The sequence below is a fragment of the Sinocyclocheilus grahami genome, unplaced genomic scaffold (assembly GCF_001515645.1).
Source record: "Sinocyclocheilus grahami isolate Dianchi unplaced genomic scaffold, SAMN03320097.WGS_v1.1 scaffold978.1, whole genome shotgun sequence".
NCBI classification, from domain to species: Eukaryota; Metazoa; Chordata; class Actinopteri; order Cypriniformes; family Cyprinidae; genus Sinocyclocheilus; species Sinocyclocheilus grahami.
Window position 1 is genome coordinate 204,535 of NW_015506157.1, and position 17,912 is coordinate 222,446.

The 17,912-nt window shown below is 38.1% G+C and overlaps 1 protein-coding gene across 1 annotated transcript in view; it reads right to left on the reverse strand.

Moving 5' to 3' along the window:
• LOC107565058 (dystonin-like) overlaps window positions 1–17,912 on the reverse strand; it is a 119,118-nt gene that overhangs the window by 11,683 nt on the left and 89,523 nt on the right. Inside the window, exons 69-79 of the mRNA XM_016250241.1 lie at window positions 14,347–14,502; window positions 14,063–14,260; window positions 13,320–13,448; window positions 12,391–12,561; window positions 11,625–11,780; window positions 10,351–10,557; window positions 8,906–9,025; window positions 7,330–7,499; window positions 6,343–6,502; window positions 1,159–1,299; window positions 257–400 (exon numbers count right to left, since the gene is read on the reverse strand). Coding sequence (XP_016105727.1) covers window positions 257–400; window positions 1,159–1,299; window positions 6,343–6,502; window positions 7,330–7,499; window positions 8,906–9,025; window positions 10,351–10,557; window positions 11,625–11,780; window positions 12,391–12,561; window positions 13,320–13,448; window positions 14,063–14,260; window positions 14,347–14,502 — 1,752 coding nt within the window. The remainder of the gene's footprint in view (window positions 1–256; window positions 401–1,158; window positions 1,300–6,342; window positions 6,503–7,329; window positions 7,500–8,905; window positions 9,026–10,350; window positions 10,558–11,624; window positions 11,781–12,390; window positions 12,562–13,319; window positions 13,449–14,062; window positions 14,261–14,346; window positions 14,503–17,912) is intronic.

Genomic DNA, 17,912 nt, shown 5'->3' on the forward strand with positions numbered 1-17,912 from the left:
ACACTTGAAAGTGTTGTTTGAGGCAGATACATGTTTTCTGCATTTTTTGTGCAACCAAATGTTCTTTTTTTCCTCACTCTTTCAGTTATTGTGGTAAAAATCTGTCATTGAATGCGTTTGGACATTTTACATGTCCCTCGGATGATTTGAAGTGAGCAGAACTTTACTTTTAGTAACCTACTTTTATAAAAAATATACATATGATGCCTAAATATGATGTGCTTCTCATCAGAATGTTTGGGAGAAACGGACGAACCTCCTCAAACCGCGCTTTAATGATGGTGTTCCAGTGTTTGATGGTGGTGATGGAGTCTGGGTGGCAGATGGACAGGACGGCTTCTCCCAAACTCGTGGCTTTATTCAGGGCCTGTCGCTTCTCCTCCAGCTTCTTCATAAACTCCTGCATGCATCAAATGTTCTTCCATTATTAAATGGCCATGGTTACACAAAGAGTAGCCCATCTCCAACAACACTGCTTCATGATTCGAGGACACGAATCATGCCTCAGGACAAAGTTAGGTGTGTGAAACGCATTTGGCTCGCCATTTCAAGAGAAGGCTCAGACACCACAATGCAAAGAATTATGATTCTCAGTATGTAGAGATTAGTTATTACTACCCATCGTTAGTAACTGGCGTCTTTACCAAAGATGAAACATATAATCTCCCAGGATGTTTGCTTTCTCAAACTGTGAACGTGAATGTCTCGGGGGAACAAACTATTTTGGATATTGAATATGAGGTCACACTATATGAGATGAAATATGGGAACTCTTTCCTGGCAAGCAGTAGTTAATAAAGATTTGAAGCCATGTATGGCTTTTGTTACTCAGTTGGACGTGGAGAGAGACCGGGCTACGGATCACTACCTCGCATTATGAGTGGAGCTAATAAAAAAAGAATGTCAGGGTTGTGGAAAACACACACACACACACACACACACACACACACGTTCTGTCTTGGAAAGATTACGATCCCTCTGGCACACACTTGCATTTAAACTCAATGTTGTAATGTAGAACAGATACAATTTCATTTTTTGTGTTTACTGTGGCCCATCATTGTTGCCAGTAAATACTGATATGCTGTTGTCACTGAAAGGTTTTACAAGGTAAACGTCACACGTGTGGATTCTTTGTTATTGTTGTGGGAAACTTGCCTTGTGCTGTTCAATGAGAGCGCGGAGGGCTTCTTCATCGTCAGGCAGAGCACCGTGGAAGCGAAGGCTCTGTTCGGCCTCTGCAAGCCACTCCAGTAAGATATGAACGGTGGAGTGGAACTCCTCAGCCTGAGGAACAGTGTACAAACGTGTTCAACATGTGCATTCACAGAGAGCAATTTATAGTTGATGATATTTTTTCACTATTTTTTACAGAAAAAATATTATTATTATAAAATATACAGATTTGCTTTTACAGATACATATATATATATATATATATATATATATATATATATATATATATTAGGGGTGTAACAGTTCACAAAATTCACGGTTCGGTTTGATACGACACAGTGGTGTCGTGGTGTCAACAAAGAAATGCTATAACAGTTCACAAAATTCACGGTTCGGTTTGATACGACACAGTGGTGTCACGGTTCGGTTTGGTACGTTGGTAACTGGTTACGTTGAAATGTTGGAAATATTTTAAACCATGAAGGCGAGCCAATGGATATCACACACAAACAACGTGCAAACTTTGACCAAGAGTTACGCCGGTGAACGTCTTAATCTCAATTCAATTCACTATGCAGAAAGTGAAAGTAAAAACGGAACGATGTAGCTTTCACCATCTGACGCCGCATATTCTCTCAGAGACGACGAGACCAATCTACTTCAACATATGCTGATAACGCTATATAGCTAACTATTTCTAATATTACATAGTGAAAAAAAATGAGAAGAAACATATTTCGTGTTAAAAAGGTTGTTTTTGAAAGTCGGTGCTTGAAATAAAATCTTTTTATTTCATTGATTTTTATTGATGACTGAAGTGTTCATATTTTAATCATAGGCCTATATTTCATTGCATAGACCTGTATTTTTAAAAAAAAAAATTTTAATTGAGGAGTAAATATATAGCCTAATCTTTTGTTATCCTCGCAGCACGTCATTATTGCGGGGCAAATTAATTGTCATTTTAATTTAATAATAAAAGTAACTTCATAATAATAATAAAAGGCCTAATAAAAATAAGAATGTAACAGGCCTACATTAATTTGAAATGCCAAATATATTAATCTTTATTTTGACAATATCTCTGGCTATCATCGATACAAGATCATCGACTTTCGACGCAACCCAGCAAGGGGAGGTTATTGCGGGGCTATATACAGTATATAAGATATAAATAAGTTTTTTTAATGATTTTTTTTACCATGCCTATAAATGAGCATTTTTAAAATCCTCTGATACCCTATGTTTTGGAGTTCAAATATACTGTTACTTTCATACACAAAAGCTTCCTTAACAGTAAATAAAAAGTCTCTTTTTCAGAAATCCTTGTGGTTGTGATATCAGTCATCCCATCACAGTGAAGTAATGAACTAGAAAAGATGCTATTCCTGATCCTATTCTCTTCATTTCCTTCAGAAGAATCCCAGCATTAGGCCGAACAGTGAGTGTCACATTGTGGTCTGGTTATTGAAGGCTGGAGCAGCACAAACTCTTCTGGATCTGACAGCAATTCTGACACTTGTAAGTTTGTTTTGTTCCTGATTTTACATGCAGGGTTAGCCAATCAAAACCGTGGTGATTTACATAGATGTTTTTACAGTAGCTACAGCAGCTTGTTTTATTCTAACGGTCAAAAAGAATGTGGAAAATTGTTATTATAAACAATTTTGGTAACACTTTACTTGAAGGGGTGTGCGTAAGACTGACATGACACCTTCATAATCATGACATGACACATGTCATGAATATGAAGAAGGTTTTATGCATGTTTATGACACCTGTCATTAAGTGTCATTCGCTCAGTTATGTAATTTTTAATGTAAAGAGGACATTATTTGACCTAACCCTACCCCTAACCATAGCCCATAACAAAGACATCTCAAACAATGTCATCTTTGCATAAAAAATGACATAACTGAGTGAATGACACTTAATGACAGTTGTCATAAACATGCATAAAAACCCTTCATATTCATGACATGTGTCACGTCATGATTATGAAGACGGCTCCTTTTTCGTTTTTTTGTTTTTTTCCAAAACACGAAAAACGAGAAATCATCTTAAATTTTAATTTTTCGTTCATGGGTGGAAAAATTAATACACAGTTTGAATATTCGATTTCTACACGTGGGTGGGAATTAAACGCCCCTTTCTGCTGATTGTGTTTCCCAACCGAGGTGCCGTCTGTCGAGAGCAGGGGTACCGTGTAAAAAAAATCATTTTTTAATATTTTTAAATAGCTAAAATGTTCAAACGTGGCAGAGTCTAGACAGGACTTTCTTCTGTGTAGACCAGCAGTTCTTAAAGTGATAGAGGGTCCAAGAAATAATTTGCTATAGCCTAAAGCAGTGTTTCCCAACCGGGGTGCCGTCTGTCGAGAGCAGGGGTGCCGTGTAAAAAATCTTTTTTTAATATTTAGCCCTACTGTGTTGTAACATGGTGTGGTATATGGGAAATTCTGGTAATGCTGCCCTCTCATTCATTGATCTGCTAACCGCAAGTTATGCTCACGTGTTCTGATAATAATAGCTTTCTAGGACTAAACATTATTTGGATAATTGTTAAAAAAAAAAAGAGTTAAATATCTTAACCCTATTAGACCTACCTGAAAAAATTAAAAAGCAATTTATTTAATTTTATTTTTTATTTGTGCTATCATTATTAATTTCTTTATTTGTTTTTATTTTATTACTGACTGCTTACTTGTAATTTTTTATTCAATTCAAAGTTTGAAATCAAGCTATCTCATGCTACTGCACCAAAATTACCCCACTGTAAAATAAAAAAAACACTGAGTGAGCAAAAATTTGTGAGATAGCTAGTTATAATGGTAATTAAATCATGTTTACATATGTATAAAAGCCTACATTAAAATCTGTCATATAAACTGGTCTCTTCATTAGAAATTAGCCTACTGATTGCCAACATTGATGGACAACATTTTTTAAATAATATTAAAAATATCTGTATGACATTATATTCTGCAGTTCTTCCCTGTTGTACCGAATATCTATGCTTTTCAAATGATCATATCGAAGTTAGAAATTCAAATATTGTGACAAAATTGATTTTGTAGGTTGCCACAAGTTTGTTAAAATTTCCAAAGGGTGCCGCGACTAAAAAAAGGTTGGGAAACACTGGCCTAAAGTATTTTTTTTTTATCATGATAGGCCTACTGTGATTTATTCCAAAGTGACTTATATGATGCATTTAACGTCAAATCATCTAAATGAAGCCTTTTAAAAGACAAGTATTCCCTGTGGTTCATGTTTGTGGCATGCGCCGGAAAGATGCTCAAGGAGACCGAGACGCTAAAGCAGCACATTCTGTTGTTCTCTTTATTTTTCAAAGGCATGACATTTTGTAGTTATTTTGAACATAACGTTACACAATTAAAAATATACATTTTACCATACGACTATAAATGATGGAGTATTAAGTTATTTTCCCTCGATGGGGAAAAAAATCCAAGTGACCATCAATCGGTACTCAATATTAATTTTAACTGCTTTAAATATGACTGCTGCTTATTTCCTGTGCACTTCTGCGCTTGACTGTAGTCGCGTCTGTCTGCTTATTGAGTTTATTTAACCCATCGCAATATTTTGGAACTGTGTGAACTAGAGTGACTACTCACCTTAATGTTGTTCTAAAGGCTTATTACTTAATAACACAAAAATGTCCTGCTGGCACTTGCCAATTTAATGGCAGAGAATGGTGACTTTAGGTTTTGTTTGTTGTTTTGAAGCGGATGCATATCTGTCGTAAAATAATCCTATGCATCTCGTGGCGTATATTCCAAGCATTCTCAAGGTATACTGAGGGTTTGGTGAGAAACAAACCGAAATGGCAAGTTATTATATTTTATGAAAATCTTGCGTTGCAGTGCGAGTGCGCAGCAGCTCAAGCCGCGCACAAGTGCATATCCTTTTGAGATATCATATCAATTATAATCAATTTTAATAAAACACAAGACTACATTATAAAACTCTAACAGTAGGCTATTTAATATCTGTTGTTCTCCGATTGTCAGTCAAAATGACAGGTCTTGCGTAAACATTATAGGCCTATATATACCCAAGCCAATTTATTATTCCTTGCTTTTTGTCTTAGTGTTTAAAATATTTATTTTGAAACGAATTAATTAATTAATTAAACAAACAGACTTACTGGGTGAGCAGGGTAGGCTATGACAGCTGTCATATCATACCCTGCCATGCCAGCTGATGCAAAGAATAGAATTTATATCTACACAGAAGAAAGCCCTGTCTAGACTCTTCCCCGGTATGAGTTGTGTCCAGCTATTCATTAGCCTGTTTGTTTGATGAAAAAAGATGAAATGTAGTTGCAATAAATGTGTTAAGAATCAATACAACGGCAGCAGTGGAGGACTATTATTCTGCTGCATGATACTGCAGAAGAACTGATGACGGCACGGTTTGATCTTCGGCTGACCAATCAGCAGAAAGGGGTGTTTAATTCTCGCCCATGTGTAGAAATTGAATATTCAAGCTGTTTATTAATTTTTCTACCCCTGAACGAAAAACTAAAATTTAAGCTGAATTCTTGTTTTTCGTTTTTTGAAAAAAAAAAAAAAAAACGAAAAAGGAGCCGTTTTCAATACTAAATACTTCCAATACTTCTACTTTCAATATTAAATAAAAAAACTAATGATCGAATGATACACGGATTGGTATATCCCAGGGTGCACTTTATTCATTTGTGTCATCACCATATTTTATCATCGTCGGTTTTTTTTTTTACCTAGATTTGAATTGTATTTTAGATGGGGTTTGTTCTGGCTCGTTGAGTTTGCGTACAGTACAGTATGTGCTGATGTGCCCAATGTATGTGCCTAAAATGTATGTGTTTAAAAGCTTAAATTAAATCTGTCATGTAAAGCAAATCATGTCTCTTCAGAAGACTCAGATTACACAGAATAATGAAAAAAAAAAGTTTAATCTAGACTTTCAATGGATGGACAAAGATTATGAGAGAATATTGAAAATATCTAGGGATGTGCCAAAACAATCATGTAATATACTGTGATTGTTTTTCATGATGTTGTTTCGTTAATTTAGATATCTGTTTCAATTTCATTCATTCGTTCATCCATCTAGAGTCCAGTTATGAAGAAGCAGGTTTGAGTCAAACTCATATGGGTACCTTATGGCTGTCGATGAGGTTCAGGACGAGGTCTATGTCTCCATGCACAGGCTGGTCTTCAGCTAGCTGTGGTTCCACTTTATAAAGCCAGTCGATGAGAGCCTGCAGTGCGTCTGTGAACTGACCTGAGAACAGCAGAGCCTCCTCCAATTTATTCTGCCTGTAGAAAAAATAGCCCATATGATGTCAAATACATAGTTATGACATTTATGATATATATATATATATATATTGTCTGACCATGAATCATACAGTTAGTTGGCAAATAACACAGATATTAAATATTGTTTACTCAACATTAATATGCTAGGTTTGAATTCATAAGAATGCATAAAGGAAAATGGGTAACACTTTGCAATAAGGTTTCATTTGTTGGCATTAGTTAACTACATTAGTTAACATTAACAATGAAAAATACTTCTAAAGCATGCTTAATTTTAGTTTGTCAGTTCATTTCAACATTTACTAATACATTAAAATCAAAATCTGTTAATATTATTTAATGGATCTGAGCTAACATGAATTAACAATGAACAGTTGTATTTTTATGTGCTAATATTAACAAATAAATACTGCAACAAATGTATTGCTCATTAGTAGCTGATGCATTAACTAACATTTACTAATAGGACCTCACTGTAAAGTGTTCCCAGACAATACATTTTTGAGGGATTTTTAATCACCTCAGCTATTTTGCGTTTACGTTTTGCTGCCTTTAATTCACTATGATTTGAATTCATATTTCATTACTGTAAAGAGAATCGCTTTTAAGAATAATGGCAATTCTAAAAGTAAAACATAAAACACCTGGGAACACTGCAGTAATAAGAGTTTGGCTGCAAATGTGCATAAACAGTCAGATTCTAGAATACACATCATTCTAATAAAACCCGAAAGAGCCTTAAATTTGGTTATGCAAAATATATACTTTTTTTTAATAGGGGAAAGTCTGGCGTTTTCCTGAAATCCACCCAAATGCGCATGTACCTCTCCACAGATTTCCCGCAGACTGTGTCCCATTTGTCCCTGAGCTCACTGAGCATGTCGTCCAGTTTCTGGTTGTCATCTAGCAAGGAGGTCTTGTCCTTCAGAGCTCGGCCCGTGCGACTGGTGGTGTCATACACCGAATGCTTGCTGCCCAGAGCTTTCTGGAACTCCTACAATCCCCCACACAAGACAAACAGAGGCGAAGGGTCATTCGAACGGAGCTCAAGGGCACATGTCCCGCAAGCCATCCTGTGAGGCCTTACGGGAAGCCCGATGTCATCGAATCCTGCCATTTGTATTTGTGACTGACTCATCAGAACATCTGAAGCACTGCTGAGCTGTTAATTACATACCACCACGCAGCACACAATCCTCTGCTCTGAGTGCCGCCCACTCGTGAAACCACTGATGCTGCACATCATCTGTGACTGAGGAGCCTGATTCAGTTTTAAAGAATTGCAATTGAAAAACATCTAACATCTCAGTCTGTTTTCTTCACTTTTTCGGCATTGTGCGGCCTGAAATCATAACCTCTCCGTGTCCACACTGGATGCTAGCGGAGTGATGCAACGCGACAAAAGACAAGCAAACCCATTATAATCAGTGATGCTGTCTACACTGAATGTGGCGCGGCAAATCCCTGGCAGTACACTGTTGCCGCGTTCTATTTATGACGTACTGACACAAAGTTCAATGATTTGAATCCACTGTAGACAGACTTTAGATGTCGCATCCGCATGTTAAAACATAAAAAAAAACATCTCCCAAAAAGTGGGGGAACTAATTATACAGGAGTTTAACAGGATGACACTTCTGACCCACAGTCAGTGAAAAACACAATAGCCGTGAGTGAAAAAACACCTGGTATTGTGATTCACGCTGTCCATTCAGCAACACGTCAGATGTTCCACTTACACAGATGGGGGATAAAATCATAGGTGCTAATGGTGTGAACAGGAAGTCTGTTTAAATCCATTTTTTGTGACCGGATCACAAGTGGTCAGCGCCAAATATAGGTGCAAACGAGTAAACTGTTCAGTGTATAAGTGTAGTTTAAATGCTCATCTGTCCTGAATGTGAGCGTGGTGAAAAGTAGCCTGTTCCTCTAACACGTGATTGTTCTAGGATATGAAGGCACAGCACTACAAGCGATTCAAATGGATTACAATCCGAAATTACAGCTGCACTCCTTACCCTTTTTGCTTGCTTCCATTCCCTCTTACTCATAAGCTGCGTAACATGGGTTTGTTTGTTCACTTTTCATTTCCATTAAAGTGATGTAGAGCGTGTCAAAATAAGAGAGGTGGTCACAAGAGAGGCATTTGGAAGTTAGTCATCTTGTTTTTTTTCTTCTTCAAGAATGGTCATGGCTTTTTGTATCAGTTACATTAAAAGTTAGCTGGTCTGATTTAATCCAGAAAGTAATCCTTATTAGCTCTTGATTAACTGCTACTTGGCCAGACTAGCTCTTAACCTAGATTATGCATCTGGCACCAGGAGGAAGAGGTCACGTGTCTCGGCTGATCACTTGCGAACACCTGTTAACAGCAGACGTGTGTTGGACTGGTGTCGTCACCTTGTGCTGGGTTAACTGCGTCTTGATCTTGTCCGGATCATTAGCGATCTCCAGCTCAGAGTCCAGCGCTCTCTCGGACTCCTCCAGCCACTCCATCAGTTTGTTCCAGGACTCATGGAACTGCAGAAGATGAGAGCGAACCAAACAATGTTTTACATCACTGAACCACAGAGAATTTCTTTTGGCTTTTTTCCACACCGAACCACAACATATTCTTTTATGTCCAACACGTTTGCTCAAAAATCGATGGCAGTTATTAAATACTTGTTTGCATACAGTACATATTTAACCCCTCAGGTCAGTATTTAGTAGATGCGCCTTTGAAAGTCTGTGTTGATACTGTAGATCTTTATCATCAGCTCTGCACATCTGGCCACTGCAGTGTTTCTCATTCTGATTTACAGCTCCGGATCAGTCTGGCTGCATGGAACCTGTGAGTGGACAGCGTATTCCCTCATAAATTCTCAGTTGGACTGAGATCTGGACTTTGACTTGGCTACTCCAGGATTGAAAGCATTGTTGTTTTAAGCCATTCCTGTGAAGCTCTGGCTTTATGCATGGGAATAACAAATCTTTTGTCTTGTCTTGCAGCGAAAATACAGGGACTTCCCTACATTTATTTGATCCTATACCCCTTATTTAGACCCGTTCATGGTCAAGAAGAATCCTCACAATACGCACATGAGTGATCTTCATATCCTCTTATACTATGACTTAAGTTTATCTGTTTACAGGGGCAATGCACGTTCGTGACCCTGGACCACAAAACCAGTCTTAAGTGTCAATTTTTAAAAATTTAGATTTATGCATCATCTGAAAGCTAAATAAATAAGTTTCCATTGATGTATGGTGAGGATAGGACAATATTTGGTTGAGATACAACTATTTGAAAATCTGGAATCTGAGGGTGCAAAGCAATCAAAATATTGAGAAAATCATCTTTAAAGTTGTCCAAATGAAGTCTTTAGCAATGCATATTACTAATCAAAAATGAAGTTGTAATATATTTACGGTAAGAAATTTACAAAATATCTTCATGGAACATGATCTTTACGTAATATCCTAATGATTTTTGGCATAAAAGAAAAATCTATAATTTTAACCCATACAATGTATTTTTGGCTATTGCTACAAATATACCCCAGCGACTTAACACTGCTTTTGTGCTCCAGGCTCACATATAGAGAACATTACTGTAAATGTGCCAGAAATTAGCCGAAAGGCTATTTTTCATCTGTAGACCCTTAACAGAATGCCAAGGATGTCAAAAAAAAAACTTCTGCATTGTAAATTCACTTTGATCAACTTAACGAGACTCTTTAATGTCAGTGGCAAAAGAAGTCCAATTAAGTTATCTGTGATTCAATCATTCCTATAGTGACTATATCTAGCAAGGATGTGTGATTAAAAAAGCATGGCTTTTAAATGAGTTTTATTTTTCCCACCTGTTTGGCACGTTTCCTGGCATCGTCCAGCAGGCGTCCTCTCTCCACTGACCGCTGCACGACTTTCTCCCAGCGGCCTTGAACGCTCAGCAGGAGGTTCCTGATCAACACCACGTCCTGTTTCTGACTGAAGTACTTGAGGTGTGTTCCTGTCTTATCCAGCTCGATGATCTGATCCCGATGTGAGTTCACCTCAGTCACAAACACCTGCAAATCCAGCAGATCCATTTTAGAAAAAAAATAAATAAAAATTATGGAAAAGGAATATTTATTTCAACTGCAACAATATGACTCATTTAAAGTCACATTGAAATGCAAGTAGCAACAGATGATGATTTTTCACATAATGTAATTATGTTATTGTATGAAAAATGTATTACAGTATGATCGCACTTACAATATAATCACAGTTGATAATGTAAAATAAGCACAGAGTGTACAGTAGAAACGATGTTATAATATAATAATTATCAGTAACAATGTATTTTATGGAGTCCTAAGTACCGAGTAATATTAATTAACAACATGATCTTACTACAGGGTTAGGATTTGGCTTTGGTTTAGGGTTATTGCAGGTAATTATGCATAATCTACTGTTGTTATTATTAGAGTAAGAACATGCAATATATCTTTCAATATAACACATTTAATAATATTAACATTATTGCAACAATATAATATTAGCATTGTTGTTTTAAAGTTACAGTTTTTAAAGAGATTTCTTTTTTCTTTTTCTATACTGATTCTGAAGATTTTTATTTTTTACAAAATAAGCCATACTTTGTACACAGTGTTGGTATTGTACACTCTTTACCATACAGCAGTGTGTACACTTTTTGTTGCCAAATATTTCATATGCTTACGTATTTATAAGAAGTAATGCGCTATTCAATAAGAATAACAGTTGCATGAATTTATATCTGGTGCATTTCATTTACTTTTAAAAAACTATTACAATTATAACAATATGACAATGTTTTGGTGACTTTATAATGTAATAGATTTCTTATAATGTGACAATTTTTACTACACCTATACATTTTAAGAAAATGAACATTTTATTACATTAATAATATACTTATGTGTAGTTATTACATTACTATTTGTTATTACATAAGTTTCTGCAATTTTTATGCAAAACACCTGCATAGATGAACTGTTCTAACATTTTAAGATCTATAAAATGCAGTTTAAAAAAATCTATGGGGTGAAGTTTCAGCAATAAGCAGGTTTTTATTAGACTTATGTTGCATATCATGTCAAAGAGCACTGACCTTATGCTCATCTATCTGGAACATGATGGTCTCCAGGATGAGGGAGGCAGGCGAGGCCATAGCGAGGGTCTGTTCGGCCTGCGTCAGCCAGTTTATGAAATCCTGAAGTGAGTTATGGAAGTCTGTGGCCATCGCCAGGGCCTCCTCCAGTTTCACCTATAGCCGATCAAACACTATATGCTAATTTTGAACATCGATAATTAGTTCACCCAGAACTGAATATGTGGTCATCTGTCACTCACCTATATATTTTTAAGAATACAGCACTCAAGTCTTATTTTTACTGTACCTTATCTTCAATGTGCTTTCATGGTCTATTCTATACCGTATACGTTCATTGTATGGAAAAGAGAAGTGTGTTCATCTTCAAATGTTCTCTTTTCGAGTGGCACAGAAAGAAAAAAAACGAATCACAGATTTGGAACGACGATAAAGGTGGTCAATGATGACAGAAGTAGTTTTGTTTTTGGCTGAATCTAGTGGTTTACTCCACTTCAGCAGCTTTGTAGAGACCGCAGACAACTCTACTTTGTTCTGTAGTGATTTATTACTTACTTTGGGCTTGTGCTCGAGCGAAAAGGAATCGCTCATCTGACCACATCAAAGCACAACAGCTGACAGATCTGATATCACAGCTACATGAACATAATCAGGACTTTAGCTCTGGGGTCCAAACCAACAGCCCAGAAATGATGAGAATGAGTCAGACTGACAGGAAGAACACAGAGGAGCCTAATAGAGCAGAGTGAGTAAATCAGACTCTCACCTTCCTCTCTGTCACTTTGGCCCGAACACATGCCCACTTCTCCTGCAGGTTGCGCAGGTCCAGTTCGGTGGTGCTGTCTTGACCCTCAGGGGTCAAGGCCAAAATCTGCTGCCCTCGGTCAAGAAGCTGCTTGTATATTTCCTCCTTGGCTTCCAGTGTACTGCAGAGCTCCTACAAACACACAGACATCATGTTCACTGACAACCTGACATATGTTGACTGTTCAAAGAGTTACTTCTGATGTTTGAGTGCAATTATTTTCTTTACAGATCCGCAGAAATCAGAAGTCTATCAAATGTTTCATAGAAATTGGGATTTTTTTTTTTTGATTGCACATTCATTCAATTAGATAAAGCCAAAGCCCGACTGGTGTTGTGATTTTCAACGGAAAATTAAAATTCGGTCACCATTCAATCAGCCTCATATTCAATCAGACTCTAAACCTGTAAGACTTTTTTCCTCCTGTGGAACACAGAATGAGATTTTGCAGAATATTCAAGCTGCTCTTTTCCACGGAATGAAATTATAGACCAGGGTCTGTCAGGCTCCAAAAAGAATAGTGAATGTAGTTCATAAAACTCTCGCTCTATATTTCTATATTGTGCTTTGTCTGGAGCTTGATTCTGATCATTATATGCTTATATTTTGCATGAAAACATCCGCTTGGAGATTTTTCATGTCGTATTAAGGAGGAAAGAAAGTCATATGGGTTTGAATCATCTTGAGGGTGACAAATTGTTCAATTTTGGGTGAATTATTCCTCTAAATAAGATTTGTGATTAACATTCTTTAATAAAATGCTCAGATAAAACAAACAAAAACTGTTCTCAATTACAAATGCATAAATCTTTTAATTACAAACGTTGTGTTTTGTTAGTTGTTACAAGCTGGCCATCGGTGGCGGATCTGTAGTAGTATTAAACACATACCAGATGGGTGTTAAGCTGCTCTCGGGCCGTGTCTGGTAAGCCTCCGAGGGCCTTTGATGCTAACAGCTGACGCTCCGAGTCTTTCAGCCACTGCTGCATGTCTTCAATCTCACCATGGAAACCTTGAGCCTGAACACAGATCCGCCAGCGTCACAACAATAGAGTCACACATTCATTATGTGCGGCTTGAGTAATGAGCAGATTGTTTGTAGGAAATCTCTCAGTTGTGAGAACAATGCTGTCTGGATTCTAAAAGAGTTAGCATAGTCAATAAACAACTTCTCTGCTCCCTGTTTTAATGTGGAAAAAAAGTTACAATTTTGTTTGTTTGTTGACGTAGATATCATTATTAATATTAAGTGTGTATATTTGATATATACACATGTAAAGTTGTTCTCGAGTCAACTTGACTTTATAACAAAAATAAATATTTTTTTTAAATTTAAATAAAAACTGGGAACATTGTTTTTTTGCAATTGTTCCTACTTCTTCTTGATTTGTATAGTCAAATCATTCACCGTCAACCTTTCAGTGTTCACACATCAAAGCAAACTCTTTGAGTGAGAGCATGTGTGTGTATGGACTCTTTACTGCTTCTCCTTCACATTCTTTAAGATTAAGAGAGGACATGTTTGGCTTCATGTTGAGAACATCATCAATCATATCTCCATTTTAGGAAACGCTCAGCCTCTGAGATTCCAGAGGGTTGCCAGGTCTCTGGCTGGCTCATACTCGCTCCTGACCTGCAGCAGGGCACTGTCCAGAAGCTGTCTTCTCTGATCCGTCTTCTCCAGGATAGTCCTCCAGCGCTGGTTGAGGTTCTCCAGCTTGTTCTGCAGACCTTGCGCCTCCTCTCCAGCACTAGAATCAATGAGGTCACTGCCGGCCTTGTTCACCGCCTCCACCGTGGTCTTGTGGGCCAGCACATCGTTCTGCAACACCTACCCAATGGAAAGAAATGACCATACGTCTGAGTGTTTCTGTGGCTCAGTGACCGCATTATGAACTCGTTTTCACTGTGACGTACGTGGTGCTTTGCGAGCTCGATCTCGATGGCTTTGGGGTCGCCGCAGGCCTTCCTCTGTTCACCAAGCAGTTCTTCGGTATGAGTGAGCCAAGCCACAAGTTCATCTAAAGCATGCTGGAACTGCCCTAGAGCCAACAGTGCTCCTTCCAGCTTGTGCTACAAGACATCAGGACACACAGCAGTCATTACAAGAATGCTATGAATGCGTAGTGTAGTGAGAAATCAAGTATTGTTATTTCTGTGCTGGAGATGTGAGTCAACCAGCGGTGTGCGTTTGGGGCTGGACTTCTTTTCGATAGTCTAAACTTCTTTAAGAACAGTCTGCATTACTCGAAAATATGTCAAATGCATTTCAGTGTCAAGTTAATTAACGATGTAATTCTGTTCTGTTCATGTCGCAATGCAAACCTAATTTGTTATAATAAAATAGGCCCATATTATTAATTTCAATGCTGTGACAATTAATGAATATAATATGATATGATATATATGATATGAAACGATACGATACGATACAATAGAATAGAATATTGATACGATACGATATAATATAATATGGTACGGTATAATATAATATACAGACTGATTAAACTCAAAAGCCTTTATTTTTTATGAAGGAAGACCTTTGTGTACTTTACAGCAGTGTATTTTTTATTCTTACTACTTGAGCATTTGATGACATTTCTTTAAATGCTTAAATTTCCCTTATTAGGATCAATGAAATGTAAACTGAACAATCAGTGCAATTATCTATAAATGCAACAGGCCTACACGTGAAATCAATTGTTCCTATTTGTTTTCATACACATTTATATTCTTTCTGCTCACACCTAATTTTTAACAAGCCAATCAATTCCCAGTGAATAGAATCTGCTACCTTTTGGAATTTCCTGTTGCACTTTTGGGATACATCACATTACAGACACAAAATGGGTCCTTCTCAGTGCCTGACCTGTCTGTTGATAATCTTTTTATCCAGGTCGTCCCAGAGCATTTTCAGCTCATTCATTGGCTCCAGGATGGAAGTGCGGTCGGCTTCCTCTACCACCTTCTTCAGCAGCAGCCCGGTCTGATGGTTCAGCCTTTCCATCTCGATCTGAAGCTGGTATGCATCACCTTTGAACTCCTTTACACACACGACAGCACAGCTTACATCAGGATACTGTTTCACTCTGGCTGCATTTACACAGCAAGGATTAATGCAATGATCGGATATTTAGATTTTTGTTCTCCCTGTTAACATTCACTAAAGACATATCTGACTGTCTTCATGATAACATACTGCAGGCTATTGTGTGCCACTAATAAATTCTTGTAGGAATTACGTACAAATAAAATCTTGGGCTAAAAGCGTGTTATTTCACCTGCAAGCCATTTTAAAAGCATGAATGGTTAAACATTTACAATTGTGCAGTCTTAAACCAACTGTGTAAGATGAAGCAAATGAATGGCTGCGTGTAAACACAGCTGCTGTGTGGTCTGTCAGCTCAATTATACTCACGAAACAATCAAAAATGAAAGAGGCTGGAGATAAATAGCTCTAAACTTTGATCTAGATCCACTATGACTGACAAAAAAGCATCGCGTCATGGCTATGAGAAAATCTCCCACACGCAAGCAGTAAATCAATACCTTCAGCTCCTCGATCTGCTGTTTCACAGTCTCCAGGTCCGTGCCCACGGGCGACATCGAATCCAGTTTGCCTTCCAAAATATCCACCGAGTCAAACATGTTCTGTCAGGGAGGAGAAAACTATTGTCACAGGCTGCACAACATCCACACCTTGCATCGAGTCGAGTTTCACTTATAGCCCCGATACAAATGTGGCTCAGGTGACAGTGAAAATTAACAAAACTAAGCCACACCTAAACCAATTCTACTCAAATCTGAAGTTTTGGGCAAACTGGTTAATATTCACAATAGAACAGACTTTATGAGACATAAAACTTGAATTATTCAGCAACCAGGGTGAATCATTTGCTTAGCATGATTAAAGTAGGGCATGTTCTCGATCTGGTTACGCTATGACAATGACAAAAAGCACTTTTTTCTCTCTCTCTTTTTCAAAGTCTCCACGTACCCTCTTGGTACCAGCCTGGGCTGAATCACGTCACATGAATCATTCATTTAATACAGTTTTTTCCCCCATGAGCACATTCAGCATGATAGCAGATCAGACTATGCTGACTACAGACTAGCTCGGGAAGCTTCCCATGACTGCATGAGCAGACAGATCTGTGGTCAGAGTCATCAGGAGGGTAGTGGTCTGTGTGTGTCATATTTACCTGGAGACTGTCCTGGAACTGCACCGCAGCCTGCATGGCTTCCTCTAGAGTCTCTACTCTCTCTTTCCATGTCTTATTGAGGGTTTCCCAAGCTGAGTTCACCTGAGGGACGTACGAGATGTGGTCAGACATTATACAGTGTGACGCCAACTCTGACTCATCCAGCACTTCAGTTACACCAGGAACACTTACATCCTGGGTCTAAAATGAACAATTCAACAAAATGTATTCCATTTATTCTCCTATGAAGTCATTACCTCATCTATACTTTTCTTGATCACTGGTTTATCAGGTTCTCCACACGCTGTCATAAGCTCCGCCCCCAGATTCTGGACCACATTCAGTTCCTCCTGCAGCCCGTCGATCTCTTCTCTAAAGCCCTGTGAAGCAAAACAGCAACTATGAAGATGTTTCGCAAAGCTGAATCAATATCAAACATCCTGTTCTGAAGCCTCCAGACCTCTGCAAACTCTTGCTGCTGCTTGACCACTGAAGGATCGACTCCAGGCTCCTCCAGCTCTTTCAGCAGATCATGCGTGTCTTTGATGGTGACGATGAGAGCGCAGTGATCACACCAGAACTTCTCGGCTAAGTCCATAACATCCAGGAGCTTGGCTTCTCTTTCCTCCAGAAGAGCTTGGATGTCATTCCATAGAAACACCATCTGGTCCAGATTATCTTGAATAGCTTTAAACAAAACAGAAGAACGCATTTTATCACACTGCTTTAAAACCAAGTAGTCACTCAAGCCCAGATCTCATTCGCTGAGAAGACAACAGCACAGTTACCTTTGGCCGAAAGGTCCTTGTCTGCTCCTTCGGAGCGAGCGATCATCTCCTCTCCTCGCTGCTTGAGGGTCTCATAGGACGGCTGAAGTTTCTCCAGGTCTACATTCACCGCTTTGTTCTCCGATATCTGCTCTCGGATCTTCTCCACCTCGACAGAGATGGATGGAGGCTGGCGCAGGCGTTCGGCGATGCGCTCCAGAGACTCCAGCATGGGGTCTATCTTATCGTGGAACTGTGGAGATCATTGACAAGCAGAAATGTTGTCAAAGAAGTCATTTACATACTTAGGTCTTGAAGGTATGGTAGCAACAGCCTGCTTTCTTCTTCTAATGATGAGAGAGAGGAACATTAAAGGGACAGTTCACCTAAAAATTGAAATTATGTCATTATTTACTGATCCTCAAGTTGTATGAGTTTCTTTCTTGTGTGGAACATAAAAGATGGTAATTTGAAAAATGTTGGTAACCAAAGAGTTGCTGGTAATGTAAAAATA